Source organism: Anas platyrhynchos, chromosome 32, assembly GCF_047663525.1.
Source record: "Anas platyrhynchos isolate ZD024472 breed Pekin duck chromosome 32, IASCAAS_PekinDuck_T2T, whole genome shotgun sequence".
Lineage (NCBI taxonomy): Eukaryota > Metazoa > Chordata > Aves > Anseriformes > Anatidae > Anas > Anas platyrhynchos.
In genome coordinates, this window is record NC_092619.1 from 3131866 (window position 1) to 3153579 (window position 21714).

Here is a 21714-nt window from a genome sequence, read left to right on the forward strand (position 1 = left end):
CAGGTGGCCAAGAAGGCCAACGGCATCCTGGCTTGTATCAGAAACACTGTGACCAGCAGGGCTAGGGAGGTGATCGTCCCCCTGTACTCGGCTCTGGTGAGGCCGCACCTCGAGTACTGTGTTCAGTTTTGGGCCCCTCGCTACAAGAAGGACATCGAGGTGCTTGAGCGGGTCCAAAGAAGGGCGACGAAGCTGGTGAGGGGCCTGGAGAGCAAGTCCTATGAGGAGCGGCTGAAGGAGCTGGGCTTGTTCAGCCTAGAGAAGAGGAGGCTCAGGGGTGACCTTATTGCTATGTATAAGTACATTAAAGGAGGCTGTAGAGAGGTGGGGGTTGGCCTGTTCTCCCATGTGCCTGGTGACAGGACGAGGGGGAATGGGCTAAAGTTACGCCAGGGGAGTTTTAGGTTAGATGTTAGGAAGAATTTCTTTACTGAAAGGGTTGTGAGGCACTGGAACGGGCTGCCCAGGGAGGTGGTGGAGTCACCATCCCTGGAGGTCTTCAAAAGACGTTTAGATGTAGAGCTTAGGGATATGGTTTAGTGGGGACTGTTAGTGTTAGGTTAGAGGTTGGACTCGATGATCTTGAGGTCTCTTCCAACCTAGAAATTCTGTGATTCTGTGAGGCATCGCTTAAAGAATGACCAGCACTGGTGGACATCAAGGCCTTCAAGAGCAGTTTCCCAGGGGACCTTGCTGACTAGTTCCCTGAGCAGCCTGAAGTCCGCTTTCCCCATATCTAGGGATGAGGTTTTGGTGGCACTTTTCCTTCTGTCACCGTAAATTTTGAACTCAACCACTTCATGGTCGCTATGACCAAGGAGGCCACCAATCACCACATCTCCCACCAGACCCTCTCTGTTTTCTATCAACAGGTTTAGGAGGGCACCTTTCCTAGTTGGCTCCGTTAGCACCTGCACCAAGAAGTTATCATCTAGGTGCTTCATGGACCTCCTGGACTTGCTTGTGTCAGCCGTGTGGCACTCCCACTTAACGTCTGGCAAGTTGAAGTCCCCCATAAGGACAAGGGGAGTTAATCTCGAGGCCTTTCTTAGTTCTGTAAAGAATAATTTATCGGCGCTATCGTCCCGGCCAGGCGGTCTGTAATAGACTCCCACAATGACATCCCCTTTATTCGTTCGTCCCTTGATCCTTACCCAGAGGCTCTCTGAATAGTGGAAAAGTACTGCTGTAGAGCAAATGGTATAAGAAGGGAGTCTGTCCTCAATAAGAGAGTTGAAGTCATGTTATCAATAGGAGAGCTGCAGTTATGTCATCAATAAAGGAGTAACAGTTACTGGTCCTTAAAGAACCCTGGTGTCCATGTGGTCATTATGCCAAAGTCCCCATGCTCCCCATAAGTACATACCCAAGATGATGGTGCTGCTGTGCAGAGCAAATGGGCTGTGGTGCTGTGGGTGAATCTGCATGGCTGTCCTAGTCAGGGTGGGAAGCAGAGAGCCAGGATCACTGGACTGTACCAGGCAGAGGTACTTCACGAAGGGGAAAATGAATCAGAGATGCAGGTTCCCTGTGAATACCTGGCTTTAGGTCTTTCCCTGTGGCTGAGCACACCGTGGGAAATCTCTCACATTCATGGAGGCTGCAGTCACTGCCCACACCATGCTCTACTGTCCCTGGACATAACCTGGTCTCTTAAGGCAGCTCCAGATTCCCCTCCTGAAGTCATCACCTACAGGTCAGATATGGGAACAGCCCTGGCTACATATTTTGCTGTCTCTGCTGTGAGCAGACACCCATGGGTGAGTTTTAAATCTAGCCCTGGGTCTCTGACAGGTCACAATGTGACAATGATAATTCCCTCCTGAACAGAAGCAGGAACAGACCCTTCTGGGGAGCAATGCTTTGGGCCTTTTCTTGGCACTTGTTTGGGAAGGAAAGCCCAGCCTTCAGAATGTGAACTCGGGTAATTCCATTTTCTTAGAGATGCTATGAGAGAGTTTTCATTGACTCACTCACAGTGTTAAATACACATTTATGCAGCCTCCATATGTCACAGAACTGGTTCATTCATTTATAGAAGTGGGGGGAATAAAAACATTTATGTAGGGATGCAAAGGGCAAAAACAGACTGTGGTGGTTCCACTCGAGTGGGCAGCTGAGCTCCACCACAACTGTTCCCTCACTCCCCCTCCTCAAAGAGGAATGTGGAGAAAATATGATGAAAAGGGCTCAGAGGTTGAGATAGGGACAAGGAGATCATGCACTAATGATTGTGATGGGCAAAACAGACTTGACATAGGGAGACAGTAAGATTTATTGTTTATTACTAACAAGCTAGAGAAGTGAGAAACAAAGGAAAGAAACCAAAAGCACCTTCCCCTCCCTCATCCACCCTCTTCCACCTCCTCCCCCTGAGTGGGGCAGGGGAAGGGGAAAGGGGATTATGGTCAGTCTACAGTGCTTCTTCTCTGCTGCTCCTTCTCGGTCACTCTCGTCCCCTGTGCTGTGGAGTCTCTCCCATGGCATGCAGTCCTTGATGAACTGATCTGGCATGGGCTTCCCACAGGCAGAAGCTCTTCAAGAACTGCTCCAGATATGGGTCCGTACCACAGGGTCCATCACTCGGGAGAAAACTGCTCCAACCTGGGTCCCCCACCGGCAGCAGCTCCTGCCAGATCACCTGCTCCTGCATGGGCTCCTCTCCATGGGCTACAGGTCCAGCCTGGAATCTGCTCCGGCAGGGGTCTTCTACAGGCCACAGCCTCCATTGGTGCAGGTCCACCTGCTCCACTGTGGTCTCCTCCATGGGCTGCAGCGTGGAACCCTGCTCTACCGTGGTACTCCATGGGCTGCAGGGGGACACCCTGCTTCACCATGGGCCTCACCACAGACCGCAGGGGACTTCTGCTCCAGTGCCTGAAGTACCTCTCCCCCTCCTTCTTCATTGACCTTGGTGCCTAAGGCTGTTCCTAACACCTCTCACTCTCCCAGCTGCTGTGTATCGCAGCATTTTTTTTTCCTTGTCTTAAATCTGCTCTCACAGAGGTGCAAAACAACATCACTTATTGGCTCGGCTCTGGTCAGCAGTGGGGCCCATACCAAACATTGGGCAACTTCTAGATCCTTCTCACAGAAGCCACAACTGTGATGTACTGCTACCAAAACCTTCCACGTAAACCCACTACACAGACATAATGAGAAAAAGAAAAAAAGTATAAAATAATAAGAAGAATGACCAAAACAAAAGCCTGGAAGAGGATGTATTGAGATTCATCAATGGAGAGTGAAGGGATCTTTATGAGGACTGTACAACCTCCCCAAAATCAGTTTACTAACTGCATCCTTGAGATCCTTGTTCCTCATGCTGTAGATGAGGGGGTTCACTGCTGGAGGCACCACCGAGTACAGAACTGCCAGCAAAAGATCAAGGAAAGGGGAAGAGATGGAGGAAGGCTTCAGGTAGGCAAATGTGGCAGTGCTTATGAACAGTGAGACCACGGCCAGGTGAGGGAGGCAAGTGGAAAAGGCTTTGTGCCGGCCCTGCTCTGAGGACATCCTCAGCACTGCCCTGAAGATCTGCACAGGACAGCACAAGGAAAACAAAACAGCCAGATGCTAAAACAGCACTAACCACAAGAAGCCCAAATTCCTGGAGGTAGGCATCAGTGCAGGAGAGCTTGAGGATCTGGGGAATTTCACAGAAGAACTTGGTCCAGGGCATTGCCTTGGCAGAGGGAAAGGGAAAAGGTATTGGCTGTGTGCAGCACAGAATAGAGAAAAGTACAGCCCCAGGCAGCTGCTGCCATGTTGACACAAGTTCTGCTGGCCATTATTGTCCCGTAGTGCAGGGGTTTGCAGATGGCAATGTAGCGGTCATAGGCCATGATGGTGAGGAGAGAAAACTCTGCTGTGAGAAAGAGAGCAAACATAAAGACCTGGGTGGCACAACCTGCATAGGAAATGGCCCTGGTGTCCCACAGGGAGTTGGCCATGGCTTTGGGAACAGTGGTGGTAATAGTGCCCAGGTCAAGGAGGGCGAGGTTGAGGAGGAAGAAGTACATGGGGGTGTGGAGTCGGTGGTCACAGGCTATGGCTGTGAGCATGAGGCCGTTGCCCAGGAGGGCAGCCAGGTAGATGCCCAGGAAGAGCCCGAAGTGCAGGAGCTGCAGCTCACGTGTGTCTGCGAAAGGCAGGAGGAGGAACTCTGTGGGGAAGCTGCTGTTGGACATTTGCTGCCTCTGGGAACAAAGCCTGTCCAGGGTGGAGAAATATGGGGTAGATTTCTCTGAGCAACTCTACTCCCTATAAACCCACCACCACACCCGTGCCCTTTCAGGAAAACCTTTGTGCAGCTCCCTTTTCCTTGAGCTCTGGGTTGTACAAAGCTGAGGCTGACAGCACAGCAAGGACTCTGCTCTGGATTCCAGAAGAGCAAGTCCTGCCCTACAGCAGCTGGTAAATAGCAACGCATGGGGGTCCCCAATTAACCCACTTGTTGTAATAAAGTTTGTTTCAACACTGTTGCTCGTGGTTAACCTGACTGCAGAGCAGAACTGTGAGAATTTTGTTTTGTTGAACCTATTCCAGGGGCCCCACCACACACGACGAGTTCTTTTATGGAAAAATAAATCAATTAAGAAATAAATCCGCTGTGATCAAAGTGAAATCTTGTGGGTCCTGGGAGGCGAAGGGACTGTCTCTTAGTGCTGAGGGTGGACGGCCAACCTGTCCATCAGTCCCAGCCTCAGGTGCCCTGTGCTGGCAGCTCGGTGAGGATGGGAGGATGATCACACCCTGAGAAGAACCTGGTCACTGCTGAGAGCAGAGGAATTGAGTCTGAAAATGTGAATTGACAACTCCCCGTCCCGTGTTGGTGTACCTGAGGAGGACCTCAGCTCTCCCCTCCCAGCCAGGGACACAGAGGACTCATTGCAGATGCCCACGGACACCATCCAGCAGCATTTCCACCACCTTAGTACTGAGCTGCCTTCTTCATCGGGTTCCTAGAGAGCAAAGCTGCCTTGGGAGAGCTGTGCCCTTTGTGGATGGCAGCCTGCAGCCCAGCAGGACAACCCAGGGAAAGAGAGAGATGTCCTGAGGATGGGGTGTCCTGCAGGGAGGGGCAGCTCATTGCCAGCCCCACGCACTGCAGGGCTCACTCAAAACACAAAACACCAAAAGCACAAAACACCAAAAGCACCAAAACTCAAAGCACAGAACAATTCACTTCAAGAATCCCTTTCGGTCACCTACCTCTTGAAGATTCCCTTCTGGCATGTCTTGGGGGTGCTGTGGAGCTGTGAGCAGCCTGCCCCGGCGCACGGCCCCTGGGGCACAGCAGAGACCCTGCTCTGCACCACAGCCCTGGCCACCCCTGCCTGCACCCTGCCTGCACAGCCTGCAGCCGGCCCCATATAAACGAAACCCCATGTCCTGTCCTTCTGTCAGCTTAGGCAGGTAATCCCTGCTCTGGAGCTTGTTCTTCTCCTCTTATTCAAAGAAACTCCAAGTCCTCCTGAAAGCTCCCACAGATGTGGGATTTTCCAGCAAATATGGAGATGGCACCAGGAACAACAGCTTTGTTGCCCTGCAACCAGAGACTTACCCTGTTCAGGGCTCTGAAGATTTCTCCCGCAGTGAGCTCTCAGCATCCCCCCTCCACACTGCCTTTAAAATCTCCCTCCTTTCTCTCAGCTGCCCTTGTCCCCTGCAGGCAGTGCCCCCAGCCCTGCTGCTGTGCTGTGCAGAGGAGCTGCTCCTGTGCAGAGCTGTCTCTCTGCAGTGCTGCCCGCTTGCCAGGAGCTCCCTTTGGGCCCAGGAGCCTGGCCCAGCAAAGCAGCACAGGGAGCTCTTGACAAGTCCCTGGGCCTCCAGGGGAATCAACTTTGAATCAAACCGATGCAATCACTTTTCTTCCTTCTCTCCACTAGGAAGAGACATCTATTTCCAGTGCTATTTTTCTCCTAAATCAAAGTATGTGTTCATTGTGGGAATCACCTTTTGTTGTCCTGTTATTAGTTAGGACAACAAATTTTATTCCATCTCTTTTGAGAACCTGTAAATATTCAGGAGAAGCAATCTTCTTCACAGCAAATGAAATCCTTCTGTCTACACAGACTACACAACCCAGCAAGCTCATAGAATCATAGAATATTTGGGGTTGGAAAGAACCTTAAGGTCTAGTTCCAGTCCCCATGAAATGGGCAGAGTCACCTCCCACTAGAACATTTTGCTCAATGTCTCATCCAACCTGACCTTGGACACTACCGCAGATGAGGCACCCACCACTTCTCTGGGCAACCTGTTCCAGTGTCTCTCCACCTGCCTTTGAAGAATTTCTCCTTTAGGTCTGACCTAAATCTACTCTCTTCTAGCTTAAAAGCACTGCCCCTTGTCCAATCACTACACTCCCTGGTAGAGTCTCTCCACATCTTGCTCCTATTTTTCTCTCCCCGTTCTATTAAGAATGGGGAGGGAGAGAGCCTCCTGGGACACAACACATCTGAGGACAAAACCTGACCTAGAAGTGTTAAAGTATGCAGTGAGGGAGCCAGACCTGGTCAGTCACACTGACTGGTGAGAACATGGGAGAGAGAAAATATATCTTCCAGAAAGGTTATCTGACCAGAAACCTTGTCAGTTGGGAAACCAAGGGAAAAGAGGGAATACTGGTAAAAGAGGATGTCCTATGAGGAGAGGCTGAGGAAACTTGGGTTGTCTAGCCTGGAGAAAAGAAAGCTGAAGGGCAACCTCATTGCTCTCAGCAACTTCCTGAGAAGGGCAAGTGGAGAGGCAGGTGATGATCTTTTCTCCCTGCAAACTGGTCAGAGAATGTGTAGGAATGGCACATAGATGCACTGGGGGATCTTCTCTTCTCTTCTCTTCTCTTCTCTTCTCTTCTCTTCTCTTCTCTTCTCTTCTCTTCTCTTCTCTTCTCTTCTCTTCTCTTCTCTTCTCTTCTCTTCTCTTCTCTTCTCTTCTCTTCTCTTCTCTTCTCTTCTCTTCTCTTCTCTTCTCTTCTCTTCTCTTCTCTTCTCTTCTCTTCTCTTCTCTTCTCTTCTCTTCTCTTCTCTTCTCTTCTCTTCTCTTCTCTTCTCTTCTCTTCTCTTCTCTTCTCTTCTCTTCTCTTCTCTTCTCTTCTCTTCTCTTCTCTTCTCTTCTCTTCTCTTCTCTTCTCTTCTCTTCTCTTCTCTTCTCTTCTCTTCTCTTCTCTTCTCTTCTCTTCTCTTCTCTTCTCTTCTCGTGGAGTCTTGTCTTCTCAACACTAAGCAATCCCAGCTCTCTCAGCCACTCTTCTCAGGAGATGTATTTGGTGTGCATGGTATGCTTTTGGTAGTGGGGTTGTGGGCTGCACAGGGTGCTGGAGGGTGAGGAATATCAATTTGATCACTTTGGGTCAGCTTTTCTGGCTGTGTCTCATCACAATGTCTTGCACGCTCTCAACCCACGTGTCGTGGGGGGCAGTATGAGAAATGGAAACCTGTGTTGCTGTGCTTACATGGCTCAGCACTAAGTGAATGTCTAATACCTAATATAAAACTACTCTCTTTTCATTTTATAACCATTACCCCTTGTCCTGTCAGTACATTCCCTGATAAAATGTCCCTCCCCAGCTTTCCTGTAGACCCCTTTAGGTACTGGAAGGTTGCTGTAAGGTCTCTCCAGAGCCTTCTCTTTTCCATCTTGACAAACCCCAGTTCTCCCAGCCTCTCTTCATAACAGACCAGCTCCAACCCTTTGAATGATTTTGTGGCCCTCTTCTGGGGCTAAGTACTAAGTACTAAGTACTAAGCTGGTATGTCTTGTATGCTGAGCTGAAATAAAAAAGAAATAAAAAGATTGGCACATATTGAGCTATTGAAGAAACACTAAAAAAGTCTGTATTTTTCTTTTATTCATGGTGTGAGTAATATTGGGTAATATTGTATCTTCCTTCTCAACTAATAGTAACACTTGATGAAACATGGTTTTCCTACAAATGGCTGAACTTTTGTTCATCACTGGCAAATAGTGAATAATGAGTCCTTTTAATTTAATTTAATTTTGTTATTTTATTTTATTTTATTTTATTTTATTTTATTTTATTTTATTTTATTTTATTTTATTTTATTTTATTTTATTTTATTTTATTTTATTTTTATTATATTTTAATTTTATTTTACTTTGCATATGTGCAGAGCTCTTGGTTTATTTATTAAGCTGTCTTTATCTCAGCACACAAGGTTTCTCACTTTCAGACCCCCTGGCTGGGAGGACCGAGCTAGCTGCTGTGTGGTGCTTAGCTATTTCCAGGTTAATCCACAACAAAACCTTACAGAGTAAGTAAGAGTACTTACAGAGTAAGTAAGGAGTCAGAGTAGATCTATATCCACTGCTCTGCCCTCATCTGCCAGGCCAGTCATTTCGTCATGGACATTTCATGCCCAAATTGATTAAATGTGGCTTCCCCTACCTGAAGATGTCCCAACGGCTCCAGATCATTTTCTTGTCCTTCCAGAGCCTGGAAATGGGTTCCAGGATGGGCTCCACTATCTTCACAGTGATGGAGTGGGGTCACAGAATCACAGAATTTCTAGGTTGGAAGAGACCTCAAGATCATCGAGTCCAACCTCTGACCTAACGCTAACAGTCCCCACTAAACCATATCCCTAAGCTCTACATCTAAACGTCTTTTAAAGACTTCCAGGAATGGTGACTCCACCACCTCCCTGGGCAGCCTGTTCCAGTGCGTAACAACCCTTTCAGTAAAGAAGTTCTTCCTAACATCTAACCTAAAACTCCCCTGGTGCAACTTAAGCCCATTCCCCCTCGTCCTGTCACCAGGCACGTGGGAGAACAGGCCAACCCCCACCTCTCTACAGCCTCCTTTAAGGTATCTGTAGAGAGCAATAAGGTCACCCCTGAGCCTCCTCTTCTCTAGGCTGAACAAGCCCAGCTCCTTCAGCCGCTCCTCGTAGGACTTGTTCTCCAGGCCCCTCACCAGCTTCGTCACCCTTCTCTGGACCCGCTCAAGCACCTCGATGTCCTTCTTGTAGCGAGGGGCCCAAAACTGAACACAGTACTCGAGGTGCAGCCTCACCAGAGCCGAGTACAGGGGGACGATCACCTCCGTAGCTCTGCTGGTCACACTGTTTCTTATGCAAGCCAGGATGCCATTGGCCTTCTTGGCCACCTGAGCACACTGCTGGCTCATATTCAGCCAACTATCCACCATCACTCCCAGGTCCTTCTCTGCCTGTCAGCTCTCCAACCACTCATCTCCCAGCCTGTAGCTCTGCTTGGGGTTATTGCGCCCCAGGTGCAGGACCCGGCACTTGGCCTTGTTGAACCTCAAGCAGTTGACCTCAGCCCATCGGTGCAGCCTATCCAGATCCTCCTGCAGAGCCTTCCTACCCTCGAGCAGATCGACACACGCACCTAGCTTGGTGTCATCTGCAAACTTACTGAGGGTGCACTCAATGCCCTCGTCCAGATCATTGATGAAGATATTAAAGAGGACCGGCCCCAGCACCGAGACCTGGGGGCCGCCACTAGTGACTGGCCTCCAACTGGACTTGACTCCATTTACCACGACTCTTTGGGCCCAGCTATACAGCCAGTTTCTAACCCAACGAATCGTGCGCCAGTCCAAGCCAAGAGCAGCCAGTCTCTTGAGGAGAATGCTGTAAGAGATGGTGTCAAAAGCCTTGCTGAAGTCAAGGTAGACCACATCCACAGCCTTTCCCTCATCCAATAAGCACGTCACTTTGTCATAGAAGGAGATCAGGTTTGTCAAGCAGGATCTGCCTTTCATAAACCCATGCTGACTGGGCCTGATCGCCTGCTTGCCCTGCAAGTGCTGCGTGATGACTCACAAGAGAATCTGCTCCATGAGCTTCCCTGGCACTGAGGTCAAACTGACAGGCCTGTAGTTTCCCGGGTCAGTCCTCTGGCCCTTCTTGTAGATGGGCGTCACGTTTGCTAGCCGCCAGTCAACTGGGACCTCCCCCGATAGCCAGGACTGCTGATAAATGATGGAGCTTGATAAATGATAAATGATGGAGCTTGATAAATGATAAATGATGGAGCTTGGCCAGCTCCTCTGCCAATTCTCTCAGTACACTTGGGTGGATCCCACCCGGCCCCATTGACTTGTGCACATCCAAGTGCCATAGCAGGTCACCAACCAGTTCTTCGTGGATGGTGAGGGCCACATCCTGCTCCCCATCCCCTTCCACCAGATCAGGGTACTGAGTATCCAGAGAACAACCAGTATTGCCGCTAAAGACTGAGGCAAAGAAGGCATTAAGCACCTCCACCTTTTCCTCACTTTTGTAACTAAGTTTCCCCCCGCATCCAGTAAAGGATGGAGATTCTCCCTACTCCTCCTTTTGCTGTTGATGTATTTATAAAAGCGTTTTTTGTTATCTTTAACAGCAGTAGCCAGATTGAGCTCCAGATGAGCTTTGGCCTTCCTAATTTTGTCCCTGCACAGCCTCGATACATCCTTATAGTCCTCCTTAGTGGCCTGCCCAATTTTCCAAAGATTATAAACCCTCTTTTTCCTCCTAAGCTCAAGCCACAGTTCTCTCACAGTTGAGCCAGGCTGGTCTTCTTCCCCGCCAGCTCATCTTTGGGCACGTGGGGACAGACCGTTCCTGCGCCATTAAGATTTCTCTCTTGAAGAGCGCCCAGCCTTCCTGGACCCCTCTGCCCTTCAGAACCGCCTCCCAAGGGACTCCACCAACTAGTGTCCTGAGCAGCCCAAAGTCAGCCCTCTGGAAGTCCAATACAGTGGTTTTACTCGTCCCCTTCCTGGCCTCGCCAAGAATAGAGAACTCCACCATTTCGTGGTCACTTTGCCCAAGACTGTTCCCGACAATCACATCCTCCACCAGTCCTTCTCTGTCTGTGAAGAGAAGGTCTAGTGGGGCACCACCCCTGGTAGGTTCACTAACCAGCTGCGTCAGGAAGCTATCTTCCACTCTCTCCAGAAACCTCCTAGACTGCTTTCTCTGGGCTGTGTTGTGCTTCCAGGATATGTCAGGGAAGTTGAAGTCCCCCACGAGTACAAGCGCTGAAGATTTCGCAACTTCTGTCACCTGCCTGTAGAACTCCTCCTCCGTCTCCTCATCCTGGTTTGGCGGTCTATAGCAGACCCCGACCAGGACACTAGCCTTGTTGTCCCTGCAGATCCTAACCCAAAGGGACTCGACCTTGTCATTCCTAGCCTCGAGTTCTACAACATCAAAAGACTCTCTAATATAGAGAGCCACACCGCCACCCCTTCTGTGCTGCGTGTCCCTTCTGAAGAGCTTATGGACAGGCATCGCAGCACTCCAGTCATGAGACTGGTCTCACCATGTCTCCGTGATGGCAACCACATCGTAGTCTGCCCGCTGCACAATGGCTTCCAGCTCCTCCTGTTTGTTACCCATGCTGCGTGCATTGGTGTAGATGCACTTCAGCTGGGCCATTACCTTATCCTCCGGCCTTGCCATCGTTCCCCCTGGCACAGCCCCAACAATCCTTGCTTTAGCCTCATCCCCCTTCTTACCTAGTTTAAAGCCCTATCAATGAGCCCCGCCAGCTCCTGGCCCAGGATCCTTTTTCCCCTAAAGGATAGGGACCCGTCTACGGCCATCAGGCCGGGTGCTTTGTAAAGTGTCCCATGGTCGAAAAACCCAAGATTTCTGCGTTGGCACCAGCCCCAGAGCCACGTGTTTAACAAGTGGGCTTTCCGTGTCCACTCTGTACCCCTCCCTGCCACCGTAGGGATGGATGAAAACACCACCATGAAGTCCCCATTAGGGACTTTCTTCTGAGGAGAAACTTATATCAGCCATTTGACAGATGCTGCACAGGCAAGGACACGACTCAGGATGGCATCACCCTTTAAGAAGGAATTACCTTTGGGATTCCCTCAAAGGATAGAATTCTATCCCACCTTGACCGAGGTCCCACCATGACAGATGCAACTTCATGCTTCCCTGCAGCCACCCCTCCAGTATTCCTGAACTACCATCGACAATACAGACTCAAGCAAACAGAGACAAAAGGGAATGCAAGAATGCCAGTGCTGTACAAACTCAACAACAATGATACATGCTAGCAAGTAACTGGAACACGAGCTGAGCACCAGCTCATCACAAGCACCAAATTCATGCTTAGTTGGTTTGAAAGGACTGAGCACAGGGCATCCCAAAAAGCCTAATAGAAGGAGGTACATCTTCTCAGTGTGGACTCAGTAGCAGCAGCCCTGCAGAAAGACAACCCATCCGTCTGCTCATGGCTTGGACAGGTGTACAGTTTGATGGCTGAAGAACTGTCTGGATGGCCATGCTCAAAGAGTCTGAGTGAAGAGAGATCAATCCAGTTGGTGGATGGTCATGGGTGGCATTCCCCAGGCCTCTGTACTGGGTCCAGCTTTGTTTACTATTTTGATGGATGATCTGACAGAGAGGATCAAGTACACCCTTAGTACATTTGCAGATGATAACAAGTTAGTTGGGACAGTTGACAGGTAGGAAAGCTTTTCAGAGGCATCTGGAAAGGCTACGTTGATGGACTGAGTCCAATCACATGACATTCAACAGTGCTTCTGGACTTGGGTCATAACAAGCCCATGCAGTAGCATAGGCTTGGGGAAGAGTGGCTGGAAAGCTGTCCAGAAGAAAAGCCCCTGAGGATGTTGGTCAACAGCCAGCTGAGCATGAGCAGCCACCCCCTGTCATGGGCAGGGACTCTGACATCTTCCAATAGATCATCTGTGCTTACGAGGTCACTGTCAGCTGAAGATCTGATAGGCCACGAGCAGGCCCATGGCAGGTGAATATTCCTGTGATGCCAGTGGTGCCTGAGTAGCTGACAGGCCGACGGCAAACATGGCCTGTGCTAGATGCTGGGAGGACCCTGGTGCCTGAGGCACGTGGCTTATGTAGGTCTGAGGGGAGGTCATTGGTGATCAAGTAGCTAATAGGTCAGGGCAAGGCCCATGCATTGTACCTGTGAGACCACTCGTGATTGAGGAGCTGGCAGCCCAAGAATTGTGTAGGTGTTTGTGAGGTCATTGCTGTCTGAATACAGGCCAGGAACAGGCCCATGGCAAGTGAAGATGTTATGGCATCACATGGAGCTGGGTTGAACTGAATTTTGAAATGTCCTGCTCTGGAAATAATTGAAGATCAGTGAGACCAACTTCAGCCATGAGAATAAAATTAAATTATATGTATCTAAAAAACTATAAAAGATTTAAAACAAAAATATAAAAAATATATGTTTTTATTTATAAATATACATATATTAAACACTATATGTATGATATTTTTAAAAACTCATAAAGTAATATTTAATACAATATAATATATATTATTTAAATAAAATAAAAATAAAAATAAAAACAAAAACAAAAAATAATTATATATTATATATTATATATTATATATTATATATTATAACATATTACATTATATAATTATATAATATAAAATATATTATATTGTATATTTTATATTATATATTGTATTATATATCATACTATATATATAATACTCCATATAATATTATAATAATATAATATAATATTATAATAATATAATATAATATAATATAATATAATATAATATTATATTATATTATATTATATTATATTATATTATATTATATTATATTATATTATATTATATATATATACATATATATATAATATATATAATATAATATATATATATAATATATAATATTATTATATATAATATAATATAATATAATATAATATAATATGATATGATATGATATTATATTATATAATACGATATAATATTATATTATATTATATTATATTATATTATATTATATTATATATATTTTATTATTAAAATATATACTATATAATATATAGTATATAATATAAAGTATATAGTATATAGTATATAGTACATAATATATAATAACATAGCACAACATAACAATAAATATAATGTATGATAATACAATATGATATGATATGATATGATATAATATATTAGTAAAATATATATTTTTATATGTATTTATTATATATATTTTATATATATATTTTTTAAATATATATATATTTATTATATATATATTTATTAATATATATTATATTAATATATTGATATATATATATTAAATATATTTATTTACTTAAAATTATATGTATATATATACACATATATATATACATATATATGAAACTGTACATATGAGAGCATTGTCCAACACTTCCTGAACCCTTCCATGCCTGGAGCTGTGGGGAGGCTGGGAGGCACCGCAGGGCCATGCCTGGGCACGGGGCCAGGAGGAAACCACCATCTTCCTGCCCGGGCACCATGTCACGTGGGCTGCGGTTTGTGCACCTGCAGTGGCAGGCAGGCTCCAGCTCCCGACCCGCCGCGGGGAATAACGGCCCCTGGGTGACACGCTGAGAGCCAGGGAGACGCCTGAGGCTCTGGGCTGCAGCTCTGCTGCCAGGGCAGGCCCTGGACCAGGTCTGGCTGCTGCCGGGACCCCACAGGAGGCTCCCTGGGGAGGGACGGGACAGCCAGCACCCCCATCATGGGGCTCTGGCCCTGCCCAAGGGCCTTTCCCAGCTGCTGCTGCCAGCACAGAGGGGGCTGTAGCAGGGGCAGGGGCTGGTCCCTTCCCAGCCTGACACAGCCCTGCTGCAGGACCAGTCCCCTGGATCCCATGGCGCAGGGACGGCCGGACAATCACACCTTGGACTCTTGGATGCTACAGCTCAGGAGATGCTCCATGCTCCCACAGCAGGCTGCAAGGGGTGTCAGAGCCATCTGCCCCCACACCCAGCCCTACCCCACGATGATGTCCCACCGCAGTGACGTGAGACCCGCAGCGGAGCCGTCCCTCATATATGGTCATGAAGAGCGCTGGAGAAGTTCATTGGAGAGCTGGGCTGCGTCGGAGGGGAGATAAGTGCCGATAACGTCTAAAAAGGTGCCTGCTGCTTCGATTGGCTCCTCCTGCAGCTGGGACAGCATCTGCACAGATATATTGCCCTCCCATCATTGCCATTGCCCCGTGGGTCCCCACGAGCTCCAGCAGCAGGTCCGTGCTGTCAGGACAGGAGCCTCAGGATGAGGACAGAGGGACTCCTGTCCCCTTGGGTGCTGTGGCTGTTCCTCTGGGTGCAGCCATGCAGAGGTAAGTGCCAGCTTCTCTGTTCCACAGCCTTGGGACTGTGGGCAGCGGTGGGGTCATTGGGATCTCTCTGGGAGTGGGGTTGTTTTCAGGCACCACTGAAATGAGAGGTAGAAGGTGCTCAGTCTCTCAGCTCTGTTCTTTAATCTGTGCATGTCTGGGTGGGAGGGGGTAATCCATTTTCATATCTCCCATGTTTTTGGCAGCCCAAGCCTGACTTCATTTCTAGACACCTTGTCCTTGGGTACCTTTCTGGGACCCCTTGTTCCCCAGCACTGTGCCTCTGGATCTAGAGGAGTTCCAGACAGTGAGGGTGGTTCTCAGTGATCTCCAGGGCACAGCCAATATCTGGGGTGCCCCAGAGGGGTTGTGTGCTGTTCCCTGCCCCTGGGATCTGGGGAAGCACTGACTCCAGGAGGGCAGGTTTTGTCCCATTAACAGAAGGGGACTGGGGCATCTGCACCGTGAGGTGTTCTTCTTGGGGGCCCTGGTCAAGCACAGGGGCCAGTCTGACAGCAGGGATTGGGAAGGAATGTGGGCTGTTGGTATCCTTGTGGTCAACCCAGACAGTGGGTTTGGGAGTTGCCTGTGGCAGACAATGGGCAATGGAAGCTGCTCAAGGGGCATGGGTCTGCTTGGGGGACAATGGGAAAGGGAGGAGCGGGAGCCCTGTGCAGGGCTGGGGGCTGTGTGGGGGTGGGCATGGGTGGGGGCAGGGGTCCGCTGGGGTGGGAGGAGGTGGTGAGGGCTGTGGGGCAGCAAATGGCCCAGGAGGGCTAGAGCTGGGTACCCGCAGCCCAGTGTAGCCCATGGGGAGAGGAGGAACCCCCCACTGCCCCTGAGACAGCCTATGGGGACAGGGATCCCACCCTGGGAACTGGGAGTCTGCCTGGGGAGGGGGTCCTCACGGACACGCAATGTGGGGCTCAAAGCTCTCCTGACCCTTCCTGTGTTGGTGTTTGAAGGGGCTGCAGAGGTGAGGCTGGCGGATGGCGGCAGTCGCTGTGCTGGGAGAGTGGAGGTGAAACATCAGGGCCAGTGGGGGACCGTGTGCCATTACGACTGGGACATGACTGATGCTGCAGTGGTTTGTAGACAGCTGGGCTGTGGGGTTGCTCTCAAAGCTCATCGGAGTGCACACTTTGGGCCAGGATCTGGACGCATTTGGATGGATGATGTTAATTGTCATGGCACCGAGTCTGCCCTGTCTGAGTGCACACACACAGAAAGGGCTGAAACATACTGCGATCACAGCTTGGATTCTGGAGTGACATGCTCAGGTAAGGACTGAACTTCTTCCCTACTTCTGGGATGGGAACACTTCTAAGGGACCTGGCTGTGACCTCAGGAAGACAGAAGTGGACACCAGAACATGGCTCCACCCTTCCCCACTGTGCTGGCTGGATCCCACCTTTCTCCTCCATTCACCCAGGCCCTGTCTGGCAGGCTGGTCCCTATGCCAGGAGAATCTAGAGCAGCTCCCCCAGCCACCAGCAGCCTCAGGGAAGGGCGTGCAATGGCCCAGGACTTTTGGGTTGTACCCCCAGCAGACAAGAGAACCTCAGCCAAAGCAGAGGGGCTGCTCAGAGGGAAGGAGCACTGGGCTTGTGCAGAGGAACATGGTGGAAAGTGGCACCTTGTTCCTGTCCCGGGGTCACCCTATGAGAGCCAGCCCCCAGGAACATGGCCCCTCCAGGCAATGCTGACCCACTGCTCAGCCTCTCCTGCCTGCCCTGTGCTCCAGGGGCTGTGCCAGCACCTCCTGGCTCTCCTCTCTGCCTGCCCTCACACTGGGAGCTCGTGTCAAACCAGGGCTGCTCTCTGCCTGCTTTCCTGACCCATGCATGGTAGGTGGCTGGGGACGTGCATGCCCAGCACCACACAGTCCCTGCCGGAGGACCCCCCTTTGCGGAGGATCCCCCGATGTGCCCCATGTAACAGCAGCTCCCCAAGAGCCCCAGCATTCCCTGGGAACAGGGGGGCTTTTTAGCAGATTCAAGGATTTCTTCTAACTGGCCTGAGCCTTGTGGGGCAGAGCAGGCTGAAGTAGACCCCAGTTCCTGGGCCTGTTTCCCCAGGCCCACGTGCTGCGGGTGCTGCAGTGCTGGGTCTGGGGCCGGGCAGCCCAGGGGCTCCGGGCAGCAGCAGTTTGAGCGGTGTCTGCAGCTGGGGGCTTGGAAAAGAGGACATGGGTGCTGGGCTGGTTTCTGAGGAGCAGCAGGGGGGCCCTGACCTCTATGTGCCACCAGCACCTTCTCAGAGCTGCTGGGCTGGCTGGGGGACTCTGCATGTGGCTGCCTTAGGGATGAGGTGGGCATGGAAGTGCCAGAGGGCTCTGGGAACTCACAGGTCTCCTTGGTTGCTCCAGGATTTGTCCGGCTGGTCGGAGGGGACAGCCCCTGCTCAGGAAGTGTGGAGGTCTACGACAGGGACCAGTGGAAAGCTGTCTGTCACTCCCACTTTGGTGCCAAAGCTGCCGAGGTGGTGTGCAGGGAGCTGCAGTGTGGCACAGCCCTGTCTGTCCATGGGGCAGCTCAGCTGGGAGAAGGGGCCGGTCCTGTCTGGGACAGAGAGCTGCAGTGTGTGGGGAATGAATCCACCATCCTCTTCTGCCCCTGGGGGACCTCCAAGGACAAGGCCTGCACCCACAGCAATGGCACTCATGTCACCTGCACACGTAAGGACTTGGGGTGGGCTGATGGACACTGGGGTTATGGTGGGGGCATGAGAGCAGGGTGTGCACTGGGCTGTTCTGGGTGGGGACAGCTGGGGTGAGGTGGTGGTCTGCGGCCCTAAAATTAGAGTGCTGCAGGAGGAGAAAGGCACGCTGTCCCTTTGGCCTCTCCTGCAGCTCCTGTGGGAGCAAGAACACAAATGTGGCCTCTCTCACCCTCCTTTGTCTTTGAGTACACAGGATTCAGGCTGGTGAACGGCAGCACAGCGTGTGAGGGCAGGGTGGAGGTCGAGGTGCTGGGGACGTGGGGGACCCTCTGTGACTCCCACTGGGACATCTCGGACGCCCACGTTCTCTGTCGGCACCTCGGCTGTGGCTTTGCTGAGTCCATTCCTGGAGGAGGGCATTTTGGGAGAGGAACCGGCCCCGTCTGGAGAGACTCGTTCCACTGTGACGGGACTGAAGCCCACCTGGGGCAGTGCCCGGTGACTGCCCTGGGGGCCTCGCCGTGCTCCCAGGAGAACGCTGCTGCTGTCATTTGCTCAGGTGAGTGCTGGGCAGTGCTGCAAAGTCCATTTGCCCCTGGTGTGTGACACAGTCACCCACAGCTTTGCACCCCACGGCAGTGCCTGGCTGAATTTCTGCTCTCACCAGGCCTAACTCACCCCATGCCCCTGCGGTTGGTGGGCGGAGGGAGCCGGTGCGACGGGCGCGTGGAGGTCTTCCAGCACGGGACATGGGGCAGAGTCCTGGATGAGCAGTGGGACATGCAGGAGGCCAGCGTGGTGTGCCGGCAGATGCAGTGCGGAGAGGCAGAAGCAGCCTACACCCCCGTGAGGGCCGAGCAAGGACGAGGACCTGTGGGGCTGCGTGGGGTGCGGTGTGCAGGGCACGAGGCTGACCTGAGCTACTGCAACACCTCCCTGCCCAAGAGCACACAGGCAGCAGGGATCATGGAGGACGTGGGGGTCGTGTGCCGGGGTGAGTGGTGCTGCACGTCCCCCAGGTGTGGGTCCCGGAGGGCAGCCCGCCCCTGACAGCCGGGGTTCTCCCCGCTGCAGGGAGCCGGCGGGTCCGGCTGGTGGACGGGGCCGGGCGCTGTGCCGGGAGAGTGGAGATCTACTACCAGGGGCGCTGGGGCACTGTCTGCGACGATGCCTGGGACCTGGCCGACGCCGCCGTCGTTTGCCGCCAGCTGGGCTGCGGAGGGGCCCTGGAGGCAGCAGGCTCTGCTCGGTTTGGGGAGGGCTCTGGGCAGACCTGGCTGGATGGCATCAACTGCTCTGGGGCCGAAGCTGCTCTCTGGGACTGCCCTGCCGAGGCCTGGGGGCAGCACGACTGCAGGCACAAGGAGGACGCGGGAGTCATCTGCTCAGGTCTGTGCTGGGAGTGGGGAGGGGAGCTGGGGCCAGTGAGGCCGGGACGTGGGCAGAGCCAGGTTGGGCCAAGGCCATCAGTGGCTGACATCCAAGGATGTCCCTGGGGCCTTTCCTCCTTCCAGAGTTCACGGCCCTGAGGCTGGAGAACAGCGACGGCTGCTCCGGGCGCCTGCAGGTTTTCTACAACGGGACGTGGGGCAGCGTTTGCTCCAACTCCATGACCACCGAGACGGTGTCACTGGTGTGCAAGGAGCTGGGCTGCGGGAATGAAGGAGATCTGGAAACAGATTCTAACTATGCCAAGCTGTCTGGCACTGCATGGCTGGATTACGTGGAGTGTGGGAAGAGCAACAGCTCCTTCTGGCAGTGTCCCTCTGCTCCCTGGGATGCGCAGTCGTGTGATGACAGCCGAGAAGAGACCCACATCACCTGCAATGGTAAATCTGAGCCATCAAGGCACCAGGTCCTGTTCCCCACTGGGTATGGTGAAATGCAGAGAAGGAACCCAGAGGGGCTTTGACTTCCTGCATTAGACCCTGTTGCTGCTGGTGGTACAAAGGTGTCTTCAGCTCTTGGAGCCACCCATGTCCACCAGCAGCAGTCAACAGCCGGGCTGCCAGCAGCCCCTGGGGGATGCAGAGGCAACTCCAGGCAAGGTCTGAGAGGAGACCATGCAGGGCTTTCAGGAGTCCCCCCTCCTGGGACAGCCTCCTGCTGCTCTGTGAACCAGGGACCCTGTGGGGCTGAGCACTTGGGTCCCCCCTGCAGTGCCGTGTGTGTCCCCTGAGTGAACAGGCTTCTGCTGCTGCCCTGACCCAGGCAGCATGGGGACATGTGAGCAGAGGTCAGCTCTGCTCTCTTCTGCACGACCCCCAGAACAACCCTTTTCAGCCCAACTTCTCTTTCCTTTGGGACATGGACAGAAAGGCCGCAGGTGGCTGCATGCCCCAACTCCACCAGCTGCACAGGTAGGGAGCTGCCCCTGCATGTGGCCCCCTCACCTGGCAGGGCTGTCCCAGCTGTCCCAGTGCCACGGGAGGTCTCTGCCTCCCCAGACAGGGAGAAGATCCGTGCTGTGGGAGGCAAGGACGGCTGCTCGGGCAGAGTGGAGATCTGGCACCGTGGCACCTGGGGGACGCTGTGTGACAATGCCTGGGACATGCGGGATGCCGAGGTGGCGTGCAGGCAGCTGGGCTGTGGCTCTGCGGTCTATGCCCTGGGCCAGGCTGAAGCTGGAGAGGGGACGGGCCCCATGTGGCTGATGGAGTGCAGGGGGACGGAGCTGTCTCTGCAGGACTGCTGGGCCCAGCCAGGGGACAGCGCTGCCTGCCAGCATAAGGCAGATGCGGCTGTGCATTGCTCAGGTGAGCAGTGGGGCTGGGAGACATGGCTGGGGGCTTGGCAAGGAGCTGGCTTGGGCATTTGCCCTGATGGATCCTGCTGCTTTCCTGAGCAAGGGTGTTCCTGCAGAGAGGGAGGCTGGTGGTGGGTGGGGAGCAACCTCTGTGGGGCTGGATGTGCCAGCACATCCCCTGGGCTGCCTGCACTGTCCTGTGAGCAGCCCAGAGCAGTGGTGCTGGGCCCTGTCCCTTCCACCCTGCCCAGCCCCGCAGGAGGGACAATTCAGGTGGCACATGCTGGGGCCATCTGCCAGGGAGGCTGCCTGGTGCCACAGCCCCAGCCTCTCAGCCCAGCTCTCCTTCTGCTCCCCTGCAGCTGCACCCAGGACAGCAACATCTCCCCCACAAGCAGGTAAGCTGTCCTTCCCCTGGGCTGGGTCTGAACATGGCCACGCTGTGACCCACAGCCAGGGGAAGGGGCTCCCTGTTGGGCTGTGAGACTCACAGAAAACCAAAGCAGCTGGGAGAAATCTGTGATGGACCCAGCAGGGTGGGAGCTGCCCCATCACACAGCCCTGTCCCCCACAGCCCCTGCTGCCTTGTGTGGTCAGGAGTGACATGTCCTGACCCAAACTCTCCCTTGTCTGATGCTGCCCCTGCCATGTTCCTGCCCATGCAGATCCCCCACAGGGCCGTCCGACCACCAGCAGAGAGGGACTCTCGGTGCCTGTCATCATCTGCATCATCCTGGGGGCCCTCCTCTGCCTGCTCCTGGCCCTCCTGGCTGGGCAGGTGCGAAGTGCCAGGGCTCGGCGCAGAGGTGGGTCCTTCCCCAGTGGTCCTGGGGGGGAGATGCCTCCTGGCAGGGCTGGGGGTGTTGGTGTCCTGGGGCACAGAAACAGAGCCATGTGCTGCCTCCTGCCCCATGTGCTGCCCCACTGACTGACAGACCATGGGGCACCAACATCAAGGGGTGGAGAGAGCCCAGAGCCTGAGGCATCAGTTCTGGGGTGAGGAGAGAAATGTGAGAGCTAGGCTGGGTGAGACGGGGAGGATGCACTGCTGGCAGTGCTCTGGGCAGCTGTGGCAGGAGGAGCATGGGGCAGCGGAGTCCATCACTGTGGTGTCAGCCACCTCCCAGCAGGGCACAGGCTGTGCTATTGATGTGTGGGGCAGAGATGGAGCAGCTCCATGGGGA

At 52.2% G+C, this 21714-nt stretch overlaps 1 protein-coding gene across 1 annotated transcript in view; it reads left to right on the forward strand.

Annotated features, from left to right (window-relative positions):
* The window catches only part of LOC119715446 (antigen WC1.1-like), a 50060-nt gene extending 30364 nt beyond the window's left edge, over positions 1–19696 (forward strand). The window contains exons 12-13 of the mRNA XM_072030353.1: positions 18859–19023; positions 19299–19696. Of these exons, the coding sequence (XP_071886454.1) occupies positions 18859–19023; positions 19299–19696 (563 nt within the window). The remainder of the gene's footprint in view (positions 1–18858; positions 19024–19298) is intronic.
* The last annotated feature ends 2018 nt before the right edge of the window (positions 19697–21714 follow it).